The 14,659-nt window shown below is 46.5% G+C and overlaps 1 protein-coding gene across 5 annotated transcripts in view; it reads left to right on the top strand.

The window, feature by feature from the left end:
• LOC147624310 (phosphatidylinositol-3-phosphatase myotubularin-1-like) overlaps window positions 1-14,659 on the top strand; it is a 42,066-nt gene that overhangs the window by 15,864 nt on the left and 11,543 nt on the right. For 2 of the 5 annotated variants that reach the window (XM_086819294.1, XM_086819296.1), the window contains 11 exons: window positions 150-224; window positions 319-390; window positions 514-589; window positions 670-719; window positions 1,351-1,646; window positions 1,780-1,853; window positions 1,942-2,005; window positions 7,635-7,697; window positions 8,383-8,482; window positions 8,566-8,679; window positions 8,765-8,934. In XM_086819294.1, coding sequence (XP_086675420.1) covers window positions 150-224; window positions 319-390; window positions 514-589; window positions 670-719; window positions 1,351-1,646; window positions 1,780-1,853; window positions 1,942-2,005; window positions 7,635-7,697; window positions 8,383-8,482; window positions 8,566-8,679; window positions 8,765-8,934 — 1,154 coding nt within the window. The other 3 variants (XM_086819295.1, XM_086819297.1, XM_086819298.1) reach the window with 3 other exon arrangements.

Here is a 14,659-nt window from a genome sequence, read left to right as displayed (position 1 = left end):
GTGATGCCTGTGGTACTGGTGCATCTTATGCATGCGGTATTGATGAAAGAGGCTTTAAGGATGACTTAGAAAACAGGAGTTGGGGGTGGCTGTGTGTTTTTATTTTTCTGAATTGCATGATCCTATAATTGTGTCTGCATTTTATTCAGGGAAGAGGGGTTGTTCTGGTTAACATGGACATAGCTGGGACTTTGCTGGTGACAAATTTTCGGCTCATGTTTGTGGTTGGTCTTGTGTTTTCAACCTATAGTGCTTGTTGATTACACTGATAAAATTCATCCGTTCAGGTACATTTTATAATTATTGGAATTTTGGCAGAGTGAAGGGCAGAGAAAGGTGGTTCCTCTTGGTACAATTCCTCTGGCTACTATTGAGAAGTTCAATAAACTGGTAAGCATTGGTGATAGGTTGGGCAGTTATATATAGTGTCTATTTTTGTTTTGCAAAATGTGCACAAACCTTCAAGAAAGAATCTAATTACTTGGTGTATACTCTTGATGTTACTAACAAAAGATGCAGCCTGTGCGTGTTTCCCAAGTTCCTTGTGCACGTGACAAAACGGCTTCACAGCGACTGCTCCAAGTTGTTGGTATGCTTTCCTTAGAGTATCCTTGAGCATTTCTCCTCAATATCTATGCATTTAAGTTTTTACTGGGTTTGAAAATCCAGGAAAAGACATGCGAGTCATCTTGTTTGGATTTCGACCTCGAACTAAACAGGTATTTTTTCTCATCTCTATCTTGTTGCTAACATTTGTGCATTTTTATCCTATAATAGGTGGTGATTTTTTGAAGTTGCCTTTTACGTGTGAGATGGAGTTGATGGTCTGAAGCCCAAGTAGCTTGATGAAGCAAGTCTATGCGCTTTGCGCAAAGTATGTTTTCTTAGCCTTGCATGCTTTCAGGGTTTCATCTTTATAGGTACATGCCCATACTCTTAGTTTATCAAAGCAAAGTGAAGAATATTAGACCTTAGAGCCAGTTTTCTTTTGGTGATTTAGAACCTTTATATCACACACTTGAGATGGGAGGCCTTTGGTGGTGAGATACTTGCTGAAGATGGAGGAAAGGGTGATTTTAAGGGGGAAGACTGGAATAAGAGATAAAGAAGGTTCCTATCAAAGTTCTGGGCCCTTCCGGCTGGCAGGATTCATGATCAAAGCGACGATACTGGTTAGTGGACATTATTGCGCCATGTCTAGTTCCTCGTTCATTAGGATGGGAAACTGAGCAGCTCATGCCTGGCACTTTTTGGGCCTGCTTTTGATGCCATTGTTTTTTTCTTGTGACACGTAGAATAAAAGGTTTGAAATCTTTTAAAAGGCTGAAGTGTGTCCTGTTTGACTGTCAGAGAAGGGCAGTATGTGATGGTCTAATGAGAGTGATAAAGCCAGCACGCTTATGGGATCTCTATGCTTTTACAAGTAACTCCACGATATTTAGAAATACAGATCCGAAGGTGCGGTTGCATGCAGAATATTTGCGCCTTCTTCATCTTCCTTCCAGCAGAAAAGGCTATGGAAGCGTTATTAGTGATGGAGTGAGACTAACAGACTCAAGTCAACGTTGGCGTATATGTGAAGCCAATTCAAGCTTTGCTTTGTCTCCCACATATCCTCCTCTATTCATAGTACCCTCTTCTATAAGGTATTCCGGGAGTTTGGTGGTGGATCTATTTGTAACACTTTTCTTGAATTATCAATTAATGGGGCTCATGTAATCCTGACACTTATATGATCTCTATCTCATAAGTATCTGAAGTAGATCTTGGATTTTGCAGCGATGAAGAAGTGCAACAGGCTGCAGCATTTCGAGCACGTGCGAGGCTTCCAGCCATGAGCTGGCGGCATCCTGGTTCGACTGTCTTGCAAAATTCATCTGCCATCTGTGTCAAGGAGCTTGTTACTGGTGATGTCTAACATCTTTTTTGTTCTTAGTACAGAAAATGGAGCAGTGCTTGCAAGGTCTTCTCAACCTTTGGTTGGACTCATGCTGAACAATCGAAGGTGCGTTTGGACTACTGTTGATTTAGGTCTATGTGAGAGAGAGAGAGAGAAAGAAAGAAAGATTTTATTAACGTCTTCCAAAAGACCGAACTCGGCCTATGAGACAAATCGGAGTACCTGTATGGGGTATCCTCTGTCATTCCAACAAAATGAAAAAGTATTGAACTAAAAAGCTGAATCTGGGTGTGCAAGAAGTACAGTGAGTGGTGAAGGGGATGGAGCTCTACTACTAGGAGAATGCAAAGCTATATGCATGGAGTATACAATCATGATATGCAACCTAGCTAGCTCCATCCTGTACCATAGTGGGTGTGTGTGTGTGTGTGAGAGAGAGAGAGAGAGAGAGAGAGTTGTATTAACGTCCTGAAAAGACCCGAGGGTCTATAAGATCAAGTAGTAGTACAATAGCTCCTCCATGAGAATACTGGTCCATGGAAAAATAACTGAAAACTGAAAGACAAATACCTATGCTGTGAACATGTGTGAAAAGTAGTACAAAGTAGCCATGTGGCTGATACGATATGCCAGTATGTGAAAAGAGTGCATGTCTCATCCGATAATATTACCATCCTCCTCCATGATAGATCATAGAGTGAAAAACTGTGAAGATGTATCCCATCGCCTGTGGTGGGGCCTCTTCATGTGGCCGCAGCATGTCCTGGATCTGCAACTGGCAGGTGGAATCCCCAGGGCGGGGGAGGCGCTTGCCTCTGAAACTGGACTGTGTTCTCTCTCTGGTGACTTCGCAGGTGTGTGGGTCTAAAGGGTCCCACAATCTGGTAGGAGGTTGATGGCAGGTGGAATCCCTCCGTCCTAGGGAAGTCTGAGTGGCATCCTCTGTAGCAGGGGGGTTCAGTCCAAAGAAGTCTTGTGTTGGAAGTCTGAGAGGCATTGTGCTGACTCTGACTCCTAGGATTCTGTTTGAGCAAGGCCTCCCTCTGACAACGAAGCTCTAGCAAGTATAAACCCGGGCATTTCTGATCCACTTACTGCATAACCTGGGAGAGCCAAATCCATCTCGGAAAAGGTAGCAGAATCTCCCACGTTTCTTAGAGTATGTGAACATGAATGCTCCTCGTTCTTCACCTCTCTGGTCGTGGTTACTCTGCATACCTGTGCCTCCTGGGGGACTGCCAGTCTCAATCTGCAGACGGTGTGATGATCCTCTTAGCTGGTCAATGGTGATTCGCATGGCATGTGACGTGTGTCTGTGAAGATACCCAGGGGTCTCGTGATGGCAGAGGCTATGACGGCATTGCCTAGGGGAAAATCCCCGGGAGAGAATGGGTTTCCAGTCTCGGGAGCCATGCCGGAGAGGCTGTCTGAGGAATTGATCCACTTGATTCCTGAGGAGGGTGGTGACAGATTGGAGATTTGGTAGTGGAGAACCATCACCAGGGACCGCCTACAAAATTCTAGCCAAGGCCATCAGCGGAGACTGCAGCCCTTCCTCCCCAACTTGATTCATGGTACATAGATGGGTTTCGTTCAGGATTGGAGCATCCAGGACATCTTCACTTGGGAGGCAACTGCTTTGGCCAAGATGATCTGATTGTTCTTCTTCCAGATTTTGAGAAAGCCTATGACAGAGTAGATTGGGGCTTTTTGAAGGGATAACCTGGATGGGTTTTCTGAAGCAGTGGGTCCGAGGTGAGCCAACAGATTTCCACTCTTTTGCCTAGTCTAGCAGGGCTGCCCTCTAGCACCTTATCTCTTCCTGTTTGTCGTGAGTAGTTTTCTCTCCGCCCAAGAGACCGGGCTCCAGGGATTGTGTCTTCCCATCCACGCGAAGGAGGAGCTGCTTGATTTAGAGTTCATCGATGACATGGCAGTATACCTGTCGGGGGGACGAGGGGAAACCCCAGAGATTCGCCGAGGCGATTGAGATCTTATGTCCTGCATCCGGAGCGCAGATCAACTGGCACAAGTTGTGTGGTTTTTGGGTTGGCTCATCACTCGCCTCGACTTGGCATCCAATTGAGGCTTTTCAGTGTGTCCCAAGGGGCACTCTCTTGGATGCTAGGTTGATTACATTGATATCTCCCCCGAGCAGCAGCTCGCCCCTCTTCTCTTGAGCATTTAGAAGAAGCTGCTATATTGGAGTTCTGCTAGGCTTTCTATAGTTGGCCAAACCAGGTTCTTCTCGCCACCATGTGGTACATCACCTCTTGCTGGTCTTTCTCTTGGGCTTGTATTGCAATGTCAGGTTCAATGTTTGATCCGCAACTTTCTGTGGGCTCGCAACGATGGGAGGCTTACCCAGGCCAAGGTGGCCTGGAGAGTGATCATTTCGCCACGACACAGAGGGGGCATGGGCCATAGTCACCAGAAACAGGAAACGGAAACATAAACGGCAACCCCCTCGGAAACGGAAACGGCAACCGTGGGAAACGGGAACGGCTAGGAAACGGCACATATACTTGATAAATTAAACTATAGAACCAAAAACTAGTAATTACAAACTCAACAGCGAGACTTTCTCAAATTTGCATAAAGGACACCTCAAGATGAAGTCAATTTCTTGTTGAATTAAGAATAGAAAGTACAATGCAAATACATCAGCCAAGTTTGGAACTCATGAGTAGACTCAAACTTGCGAGAGATGCACATCGTTTGAGCCCAAATCATCATGATCTAGAAAGTCGTTGGAGCCACTATCCCCTGCTTCGCCCAAAGTAGCTATCGGCGTAGGCGGTAAACTGGCATGCTCCTCTGCCTCTGAAGCCTTCTCATCTTCCTCTGACCAATGCTTCCAAGATTGGGGGTTCTCATTTCGCTCAAGAAGACGCAAATCGGCACTCACAAAAATTAGATCATTGGTCTTTTGAGTGCCAAGCCGGTTTCGCTTCTTTGAAGCGATATGGCTAAATGAGCTCCATAGTTGCTCCAAACAAGACGAACTGACCGCCTGGCTTAGAATCTTGATGGCCAATTGTTGCAACTCTGGAGTGTCTGCCCCATAGTCCTCCCACCGAACACATGGATTAGTGGTGAAGCGATCTGCCAAAGCATTGGCTCTTCCAAACCTAGGAAACCTGTCACACAACAATATGCCGGTTGATTTGTTCGCATTCTCTCCATCAGCTACAAAGTGGATCACTTTCTCTTCACCCACCGCTGGTACGGCTGCTGACCACTCTAGGAAGAGTGCTTCGGCACTTTTCCCTGTCTCGGATGCATCATGCGATGAGATAAAGTAAGATTGCCCTCTGGAATAGGCAATGACACCATGAATGGATGTGGACCGAGTGTCGCTCCAGCCATCTACAATAAGTGTGATGCCATTCCTATCCCAAGAGGACCTAACAATCTCTGTTGCTGCAACAACTGTGCCCTTCTTCGCTAGTAAGGTGGTTCTCAATGCCTCTGATGATGATGGAGGAGTGTAGGTGGATCCATACTCTGCAATCTTGCGCACCATGTCCTTGAAGTGAAGGACTGAGCAACCTAAAAGGCAATGGCATCATCGTAGAAGAAGCGCGCAACACCACCATCCACCTCCTCCTCCTCCTTTGGGTCCCATCTACCTCACGCCCACTGCTGGTGGTGGTGCACCAAATGGACTTGCAATGGGTCCAAAAAATGAAGGCATTCCACCATATGAAGACCTAGTGGTTCCAGAGGTTTGTCCTGAAGTGCCCACATATGTGGAAGGATCTATTCCCACCCCTGCTCTCCAAGCCGATGAAGATGCCTGGGGTGCTTCGTCTTTCTGACGAAGCTCCTCTCGTGCTTCACTAGTGATGTTGGTACAGAATGCAATGTCTTGTCCATGGTGATGAAGCATGTGTGCTCGAATACGAGTTGCACTACCTGACTTCGTAAGGAGACTATATTTGCATGTCCACTTTTTCGCTCCTCTTGTTTTGTAGGCACCCTCTGCCAGGACCTCATCCCACCAAGACCACTCCGTAGATTTAGACTTCTTTGAGGTGGAATGATCCATGGAGGCCATGGATGCAAAGACTGCAAAGAAGGACCGAGGAACAAGGGTCATTGCAATGGACAATAAGGACAAGGTGCCAGGAGATTCTAAAAAAAGAAAGTACACAATAAAGCCGACAAAGTTCGGAGAAAAATAAAATTCTTTATTCATTCAACAGTAGCAATAGTTACAACATGTGACTTTCTACATGGGCTTTATTGTCTTGATCCTCATGACTGGTAGGCGCATCAGCATCAACTAGGACCACAGCAGGTTCTTCTACAAGCTGTAGGTTTCACCATATGGAGGCTCGGCTTCGAGTGTGTCTTGGGATCATTTGCAATAGCAAGCAATCTTCATTATCCCAAAACCACATGGGAGGGCAATGACATCGTCGAGTCCTCTTAGAGATTGCCTCTTGCAATGTCAGGCTCTCTCGAAGAGGCAAAGGGCATCGACAATGAGCTGTCGATGTATTGTCGCTCAGCCACTCATGAACGACAACCACAACGCCGCTCAGAGAATGCCATTAGTGCAAACTATTGAATACATCACAATAAGAAGAGGAGAGGGATTAATGGGGGGGGGGGTGGGGTGGGGGGGTAGCTCATTTTCAGCCCCCAGTGTGTACTTTTGCATGGACACATATCACAAAGCATGTCGCATATCTTGCATATGTTTTGTTTTTATTTGGGAATTTTATGATGAATGGTTGTGTGTATATTAAAGCAATTAATTAAGGTCCGTGTGTTAAGAGTTACCTTTCCAAGGAATCAACTAAGAAGCTTGTTTGCAATAGTGAAACATTGTGATTTGCGCTTTGCGGAATTCGTGTCAAATTAGTGATTAAGTCTATACTAAATTGCTCTAGTGGCATGAGCAAACCTTGTATCTTATCACGTGGCACTTTTAAGCTCGTTGCAAATACGGCATTGGCCAGTTTTTGCCGGTGCATTTGAGACCAAATGTAGATGGCTTTTTAAAAATGAGGCTGCTTCCTAAAGATTTTGAGGTGTGTTGCTGTTGCTTTTAAGTTTGATGATGGGAGGTATCCGCCGCTTTAGATCCTTTGTTACTCTCCTTGCATTTTCTGTTTTTGGTGATGGTCTGCATTTTTTTTTTCCAGTTAACTGTGTATGGGGGCGAAATCAGACATTGTCAAATAGAATCCTAGTAAAAAGCATCTTAAGTACTGGAATCACTCGGGTCCCTTATGATGAGGGGGTTATGCTATATAGTCATTTGGGGATCTGGTGTGATGACCCAACGGTGTTGAGCTTGGTACATGAGTCATAACGTGTGATAGAAAGGCTCTCTGCCAGTCTTATGTGCTTTTTGTATTGTCAGTCACGTGGACGTAGCTAGGTGTTGGATGTCATGATAATGCTGCCCTGTGGTATATCATCATTACCAGTCGCTTTGCCTCCTATGTTGAAAAGAGAATGTGAGTGTTTTGCTTGATCGTGATTCCTCTTGACACCTAATATGTCTCATAAGTTTGTTTCTCTGTCGTTGCATCTCGTGTATGCAGAGGGCCACAAATCTTTTATCCTTGTGTGCACTGACCTGATGGAAACAATATTCAGCTCAATTATAAAGAGCTTCAATGAGAAAAAGTTGCGAAGTGGCTTTTTGGGAAGTTCCAAGAAATGCTCTGTACTTTCTTACAATTTTTTTACGAATGCAATTTTTTTGTGTTTGTAGCAATGCAGATGAAAGACTTGTGGAGGCTCTTTGTGTTCCTGCAACAAATTGTGAGGAACGCAGGTACACCCTTTTTCATACTTAAAATTTGTGTTCCATAAAACAGTTGAAACGAGGCCTTTTGTATTGAAACTTATTTTAATTATGTTCTAAGATAACAAAATTTAAGAATGCAAAAGACATTGGTTATAAGAACTCAGGAATCACAAAAGAAATTGCTTAATAGATGGAGTGTGTGAAAGAGTTGGCCAAATTAAATTGATGGATTTCGATGGGCTGGTTGTTGGTTGGCTAGCCATCCAATTGGCCGGCATCTTGCACCCAATGGGTGCTCCATTTTGAGTGCCGTTTTTTGGCAGGCCTTTGTAAACAGTGTGTGTGCACCTCTTTTGGCTGCCCTAGCAGGCATTAAAATTGCAGACCCCAACGAGGATGGAGCATGGAATACTAACAATGATGACGAGAAGCGATATGGCTATCTAGGGTTAGGGTTTCTGATGTAGAAGTTTCTTGTCCTCAGCCCTCCAGCAAAGCTCTCTTTGAGGTCATCCCTTCTGTGCACAATGGGGAAACACGTTAACGACCTTTCTCTGGACTGATGTATTTCAGATTGTTGTATTTCAAGTGTTGCTGTTTATTTTATAGGGCACTGTGTAAACTTACCACGGAGGCTTTTTTGTGGTGGCAGAGTTTTCATCAGTCATTGTCCTGCTTGCAGATTATGTCATATTTTATAGTGTTGATGCAGAAAACTATACATAGCTGATGCAAGACCAAGAAAAAACGCGTTAGCTAATGGAGCAATGGGTGGTGGATCAGAGTCATCCTCCAACTACTTCCAGTCTGAGGTAATCTTTTTTACTCTTCAAAAAAGGAGGTCCCTTAGAAGACCATATGCTACCAAAAGTAACTCAATAGAAATTATGTGCAGGTTGTTTTTTTAGGAATTGAGAATATTCATGCTATGCGTGATAGTCTCTCGCGTCTCAGAGATTATTTGGACACGCATGGTGCTGCTTCATCAGATGGATCGTCCTCTTTACTGGTAAAATTCTGACGGACTTATATGGTTACCTTGTGATGGGTATGTATGCTGCTCTTGAGATGACGGCATGCACTGCTCTTTGCAGAGAAGCGGGGGACTTGCATGGGGAGGTGGTAACCTTAGCAACATGTCTGCAGCTGTTTCAGCTCTTGGAGACAGTGGCTGGTTAGTGCATCTCCATAATTTGCTTGCTGCTGCAGCGTGGGTTGCTGCCCGTATTGCTCTCGAAGGAGCTTCTGTGCTGGTTCACTGCAGGTTTTTGCTTCAAACACTTGTAGTTCTCGAGTTACTAAAAAAGTATCTTTATGGATTTTTCCATGTTATTTCTGAGCTGGCTTTCTATAATGGCTACATGTCTTACTTGCATGGAGAATGTACAATTCTAACACATCCCAGGGGAAAACACAAGAATAGAGCACGTTTTGTTATGCAAGTGTTCTTAGACTTTGAAAGGATTCAGCTGGGCTAATGTACAAGCTGTAAATGGGTATGAATGAGCAGCAGGCAGGGTCCCAGGGGCAGGCAGATTGGGCAGCACATCTAAAAAAGCACGAAACTTTTCTAAAGTCTTCTGTTGCTATTAGCTGTTTTCTCTTTGTGGAAAACACTTGCATTTCAGACAGGTAGGCCTTACATATACTTTGAAACATATGATTGCAACTTTGCATCCAATTGTAGGTGCAGGCTTTATTTATGCAACAGCCTTCACATAATAGCTGCAGATCTTTGATTGTGTCTTGTTTGGGGTACAGCGGCTCTGCAGAACTACCTAATCTCCTGTTCCTACAGTCAGCTGATACATGTGTGGCATGCGTTTAAGGTGGCAATGTCAGTTAGATTTTGTCAGTCTTCAATAACCCTGGCATAGTCCATTGCAACTGCTTTAATATTTCAGGCTTAAAGTGTAAACCTTGGCTTTGCTATATTTTTCCAACAAACCATCTTTTTAAAACCTTGGTGTGCATTAAATGCCCCCCTTTTTTGAATATTTCTTTTAGGTTGTGGGGCCCACCCACATGCATTAACCACTATGTTTACAAGCAGCACGAAAACATGTCTAGTTTAAACTTTGAGTACTTTCAACAGGTCAATCAGCTCTCAAGATATTTATAAACGCAATGTAGTATAGGCTATGCATGATGGAGTTGGAGCTTTGTGAGGTAGACCCTCATGGAGGCAAGATCGCATTTTGGGACCTGAACTTTCCATTGGTATATATATAGACAGAGGAGTTAACTGGAGCTTTGTGTCAACCGATAATGCATGACTTGCCAATCTGATATCTTATTCAGGTAACTCAAAAGGCTGTTTTCCTGGTGCAAAGGTAGATGTTTGGGTCACCACTTGGGGCGATATATACATGTCATTAGTCCTTTGAAGGATACTAATGATGGTTGGCCCTAGCTTGTTGACATCCTTCACTTCCTTGTCTTACCTGAGATGTGTGTGTAGATCATGCCATTCTACGATGTGTTATCTACTGTATGTTGCCAGTAGCATGATGCATTACTGAGTACCAGAACCAGCAAATATGTATTGGGCTATTCTCCACCATAAGACTGACATGGTGACAAGGGGCAACATTTCTTTCACCTAGCAGGCAGTCATAGTAGATCTGGAGAAGCACCAGGATCAGAGATGTATGGGCCTTTTTTAGTCCATGTTTTTGTTTCGTAGCAAGCCAGTAACAATAGACTGTGAGAGGACCAGTTGGATTGATTGATGCACAGTATAGAAAGTTGATGAGGCAGTCTCAGTTCATGCTAATTGAGGATCCTTTCGCATTCAAAGGAGAAGTAAGATCATGATGATAGATAGTAGCATTTAAAAGGCTCAAAAACTAGAGGGGACCCCTTTGAAGGTACATTTGAGGAGTCGTTCTGAGATGGCCAAAGAAATCTATAATTGAGGTGTCCATTTCATGAATGGTGGCCTAAAGTGGGAGATTATCTTTGTTTTAAACATTTTCTGGTACTAGCTTGCTTTGTTCTTTTTGTACAGAGATCATGTTCTTGGACCATATGCTTTCAGCCCATTTTTACTTTGCATTAGGACATGCTTGTGCCTGGTCATTTGATGCAGGATTAGGAGTTGTTTTCCCAAAGTTAACGTCCTGAATATGCATTTATGCGTTCGTTGGAATCTTGCACATGTTTCTGATGGTTGATATATACTTCAGGCCTTCATCAAATTCAATTTTTTTTTTCTCTGGGAAAAATTTCCTTCTATTAGTTAACAAAAAACAGCCACAAAGAGCTAAATACAGCCACGAAGGGCTAAGTTCAAACTCGCCTCCATGTACAGGGTGAGGATCAAGGAATCAAGGGGTGGAGAAAGATGCACTTCTCCTCCGGCTGGCCGCTCTATGAGGAGAAGGCTATCTCATATAGGGGGAGGGGGAGGGAATAACCACATAGGTGGTTTGTAGTGCCAAGTGGACTCACCACCTCTATCTGTGAGAAAAGGGCCAGGCCGCCAGAGCCTCAAGAAGGCTTCCCACCGCTTCCGCATGTGGTCAAAGTCATCTTGCAACTTTCCCCATTGGCCGCGGAGGGTATGAATGATGTCAAGCCAAATGCTCCTGATGGATTGTGCAGGCGGAGTGTGGTGCCTTTGATGGCTTTGCAGCATCTAGCTCTCCAGATTTGCCAGGCTACAATGCTGCTACAAATCTCCCATCTTTGGCACGAACCCGGAGTCCAGTGATCTGTAGATGGGGCTGGGATTGGTATTGCCGAAATGTGAAGGTGAGAGGCTTGAAGGGCTAGCCCCCCACCTTCCTCCTCATAAGCCATGACAAACTCAGCCTTAGTGGCCCAAGTTACAGTGCCTGATGAAATGATGCGGTTTGAGGTCCTCTCCATTGTGAAAATGTGGAGAATCCGTTGCCAAATTTGCTAAGCCTTCGGGCAATCCCAAAGACAATGTCACTGAGACTGCTGAGAGTGGTTGCACCTCGGCCAAGCTGCTATGGTCAACCCTGTGCCAACCACCAAACTCCTGTGTGCGAGCAGCCAAAGAAAGAGGGTGATCTTTTGAGGTCAAAAGTTGTCCCAAGGCCTAATTGAAAAATCTGAGAGAAACTGTTGTGAGAGGCCCTATTGCTTCCGGGGTGCCCTCAACCTCGGGCATCTGGATCTTGTGGCCTAGCCGTGTGGTGTATGCGAAGAATGGGGTACCTAGCCTCTCCTCCTCCCTGTCAAGCAGAATCACGCCAAGTCCACTCCCCCGGGTCCCACTGGGGGTGGTCCGGATCTGGGATAGAGGTCGCCACTCCTGAGGAATAGCAGAGTCGATGTTGAAGCTGAGTCTATCCCTACCCTGCATCCCAACCAGGCCTCTCTCTTGAGCCTCGGGGGAAGCTTTCTGAATGCAAGCCAATCTCCAAGTGAATTGGTAGGTCCAATGCTCAACGCTCCCCAAGGTACATGAGGTAGGGCTCCTAGCATGTGGCCTCTGGGAAAACGAATCAGGGGGTTCCAGTCTCCAGATCAGGGACTGTCAAAGACGCTCCTCTGAGGCTATTGGAATTGACTGTTGGAGGGCCAACTTGAGGTGATCCCAAGCTCGGAGTAGGCTGGTGGCAAATCTGTCCTCAAAAGTTTGGCTAAAGCCGAGGTCCCGCATCTCTGTGAAGAACAATTTGGTGCTCTACGGCCAAGGGCCCCCCAAGCTCGGGGTGTGGCTTGAATTCTTGGCCAAGAGGAAGTCCTTCCAAGGCTCACCACCTGCGAGGAGTCCTCTAGCAGGGCACGACTCTGAATGGAAGGGTCAATGATGTCCCCCCTTTGTGTTTTTTGAATGATCACTCTCTAGGCCACCTTGGCCCAGGCATGCCTCCCATCACTGCTGCTGGCTCACAAAAAGTTGCGGATCAACTGCTGTACCTGACCAATGCAAGTTTGGGAGAAGGCCTAGCGAGAAGTAATGTACCACATGGTGGCAAGGAGGACCTGGTTCGCCACCACCACTCGGCCGGATAAGGAAAGCCTCGCAAAACTCCAGTACAAAAGCTTCTTCTGAATGCTCAGAAGAAGAGGGGCTAGCTGCTGCTCTGGAGAGAGATCGATGCCCACCTGATAGCGGACTAGAGTGCCCCTCGAGATCCACTAGAAAGCCTCAATTGGATGCCAAGTCAGGGTGGGTGTAGAGCCTACCCAAAAACCGCACGACTTGTGCTAGTTGATATGCGCTCTTGATGTGTGACAAAAGATCTCTATCGCCTTTGTGAATCTCTGGAGATTCCCCACATCTCCGGATAAGTATAAACTGTTGTGTCATCTGCAAACTCCGAGTCCAACAACTCCTCTTGAGTACGGATGGGGAGACACAATCCCTGGAGCCCCATATCCTAAGCTGAGAGAAAATTGCTCATGGTCTCGGCGACAAATAGGAAGAGCTTATGAGGGGGAAGGTGGGGGGCTAGCCCTTCAGGTCTCTCACCTTCGCATATCGGCAGTACAATCCTAGCCCATCTACTGATTTCACTGGACTCCAGGCTCGTCCCAAAGATGGGAGATTTGTAGCAGCATTGTAGCTTGGGACATATTGAGAGCTCGATGCAACGAAGCGATCGAGGATACCCACACTCTGCCTGCAGAGTCCATCAAGAGCATTTGGCTCGACATCATTCATACCTCCGGCGGTCAGTGGGGGAAGTTGCAAGGCGGCTCTGACCCTAGTGCTAGTGGACAGCCCTGTTGGACCGAGCGTCGAGCGAGAAAGGGGAAATTTGTCACCTCGGGCTCCCTGAAGGAGAACCTGGCTAAGTAGAGGCCTGAAACACCGCGGATCCACTCCATTGGGAAACATCGTGTCCTCTAGAAATCCCCAATCAACTCTATCATAAGCTTTCTCAAAATCTAGGAGGAGCACAATGAGGTCCTGTTGTCGCATCTTGGCCGAAGCTGTCGGCTCCTAGAAAGTGAAGATGTTGTCTAGAATGCTTCGATCCTAAACAAAACCTGTTTTAGTGTCATGGGTCAAGTCGGGGGGGGGGGGGGGGGGGGGGGGGGGGTGCAAGCTGACTCTCAATCCATGGGCTATCGGGGAAACTCTCCTAGAGACGCTGGAGAGAAGCAAGACCCCGCCGAATGCTCCTCTCCTGCTCACGGAATCCCGCCTTTCTGTTGTGCTGCCTCCTGCAAAAGGTTGTTGATCCCACCGAGGCCCACATCCAAGGTGTGTGCGACAGAACCTGAGTTAAAATCGAGTCCCTCCCATATCTGCTCTATCCTACTGCAGATCTTAGAGTCCTGTATGAGGTTGTTCGGAATCCTCGTGCTCAAGGGCTTGTCTTGCCTCCAAGGGTCCTCCAAGGACAAAATGACTGTTGCATGATCAGAGAAAGTAGTGTCCGCCAAGATACCAATCATGCCCCCACGATCACAAGCCCACTCATCCACATAGAATCTATCAAGTTGAGAGAGATTGGGGCCGGTGCTCCTCCTGTCAGATCGCGAGAAGTATAGACTCCCAGGGCTGCGCCCAAACTCTGGTAAGTGCCAAGGGTCCTACCCTGGCGCGGGCCAATGGTCTGCCACTCTCCTGCAGCAGAGTCATCTGCGGTCGGGTCCTCGTGCTTGCATCTCTCCCGGCCCCCTGAGGATGATTTGAGTTGGGACCCCTGAGGATGATCTGAGCTGGGACCCTAGAGGATGATTTGAGCTGGGACCCTTGAGGATGATCTGAGTTGGGACCCGAAAAGGGGGGGGGGGGGGGGGGACATTGGAGGCGGTCTCTTGGATTGGCGACGAGGACAAGCTCTAGTGCGATGTCCCATCTGCTTGCATATGAAGCATTGTCCTGGGAGGCTTGAGTAGTCTACTCTTTGTAGGATGGGGTCTCCCCGGAGGCAAGGAAGGGTATGACGTGAGGCACTGTCTCTGCCGAGGCAATACAGATGCGAAGGGAGGGAACCCCGCCCACCCGTGCGAGTGCCAAAGCGGCAGTAGGGGGGGGGGGGTTTCCATCACTCTCC

This window comes from Cibotium barometz, chromosome 25 (assembly GCF_041138505.1).
Source record: "Cibotium barometz isolate CiBa-2024 chromosome 25, ASM4113850v1, whole genome shotgun sequence".
Classification (NCBI taxonomy): Eukaryota; Viridiplantae; Streptophyta; class Polypodiopsida; order Cyatheales; family Cibotiaceae; genus Cibotium; species Cibotium barometz.
Note: the sequence above shows the minus strand (reverse complement) of the source record. Positions and strands in the feature narration are given on the sequence as shown.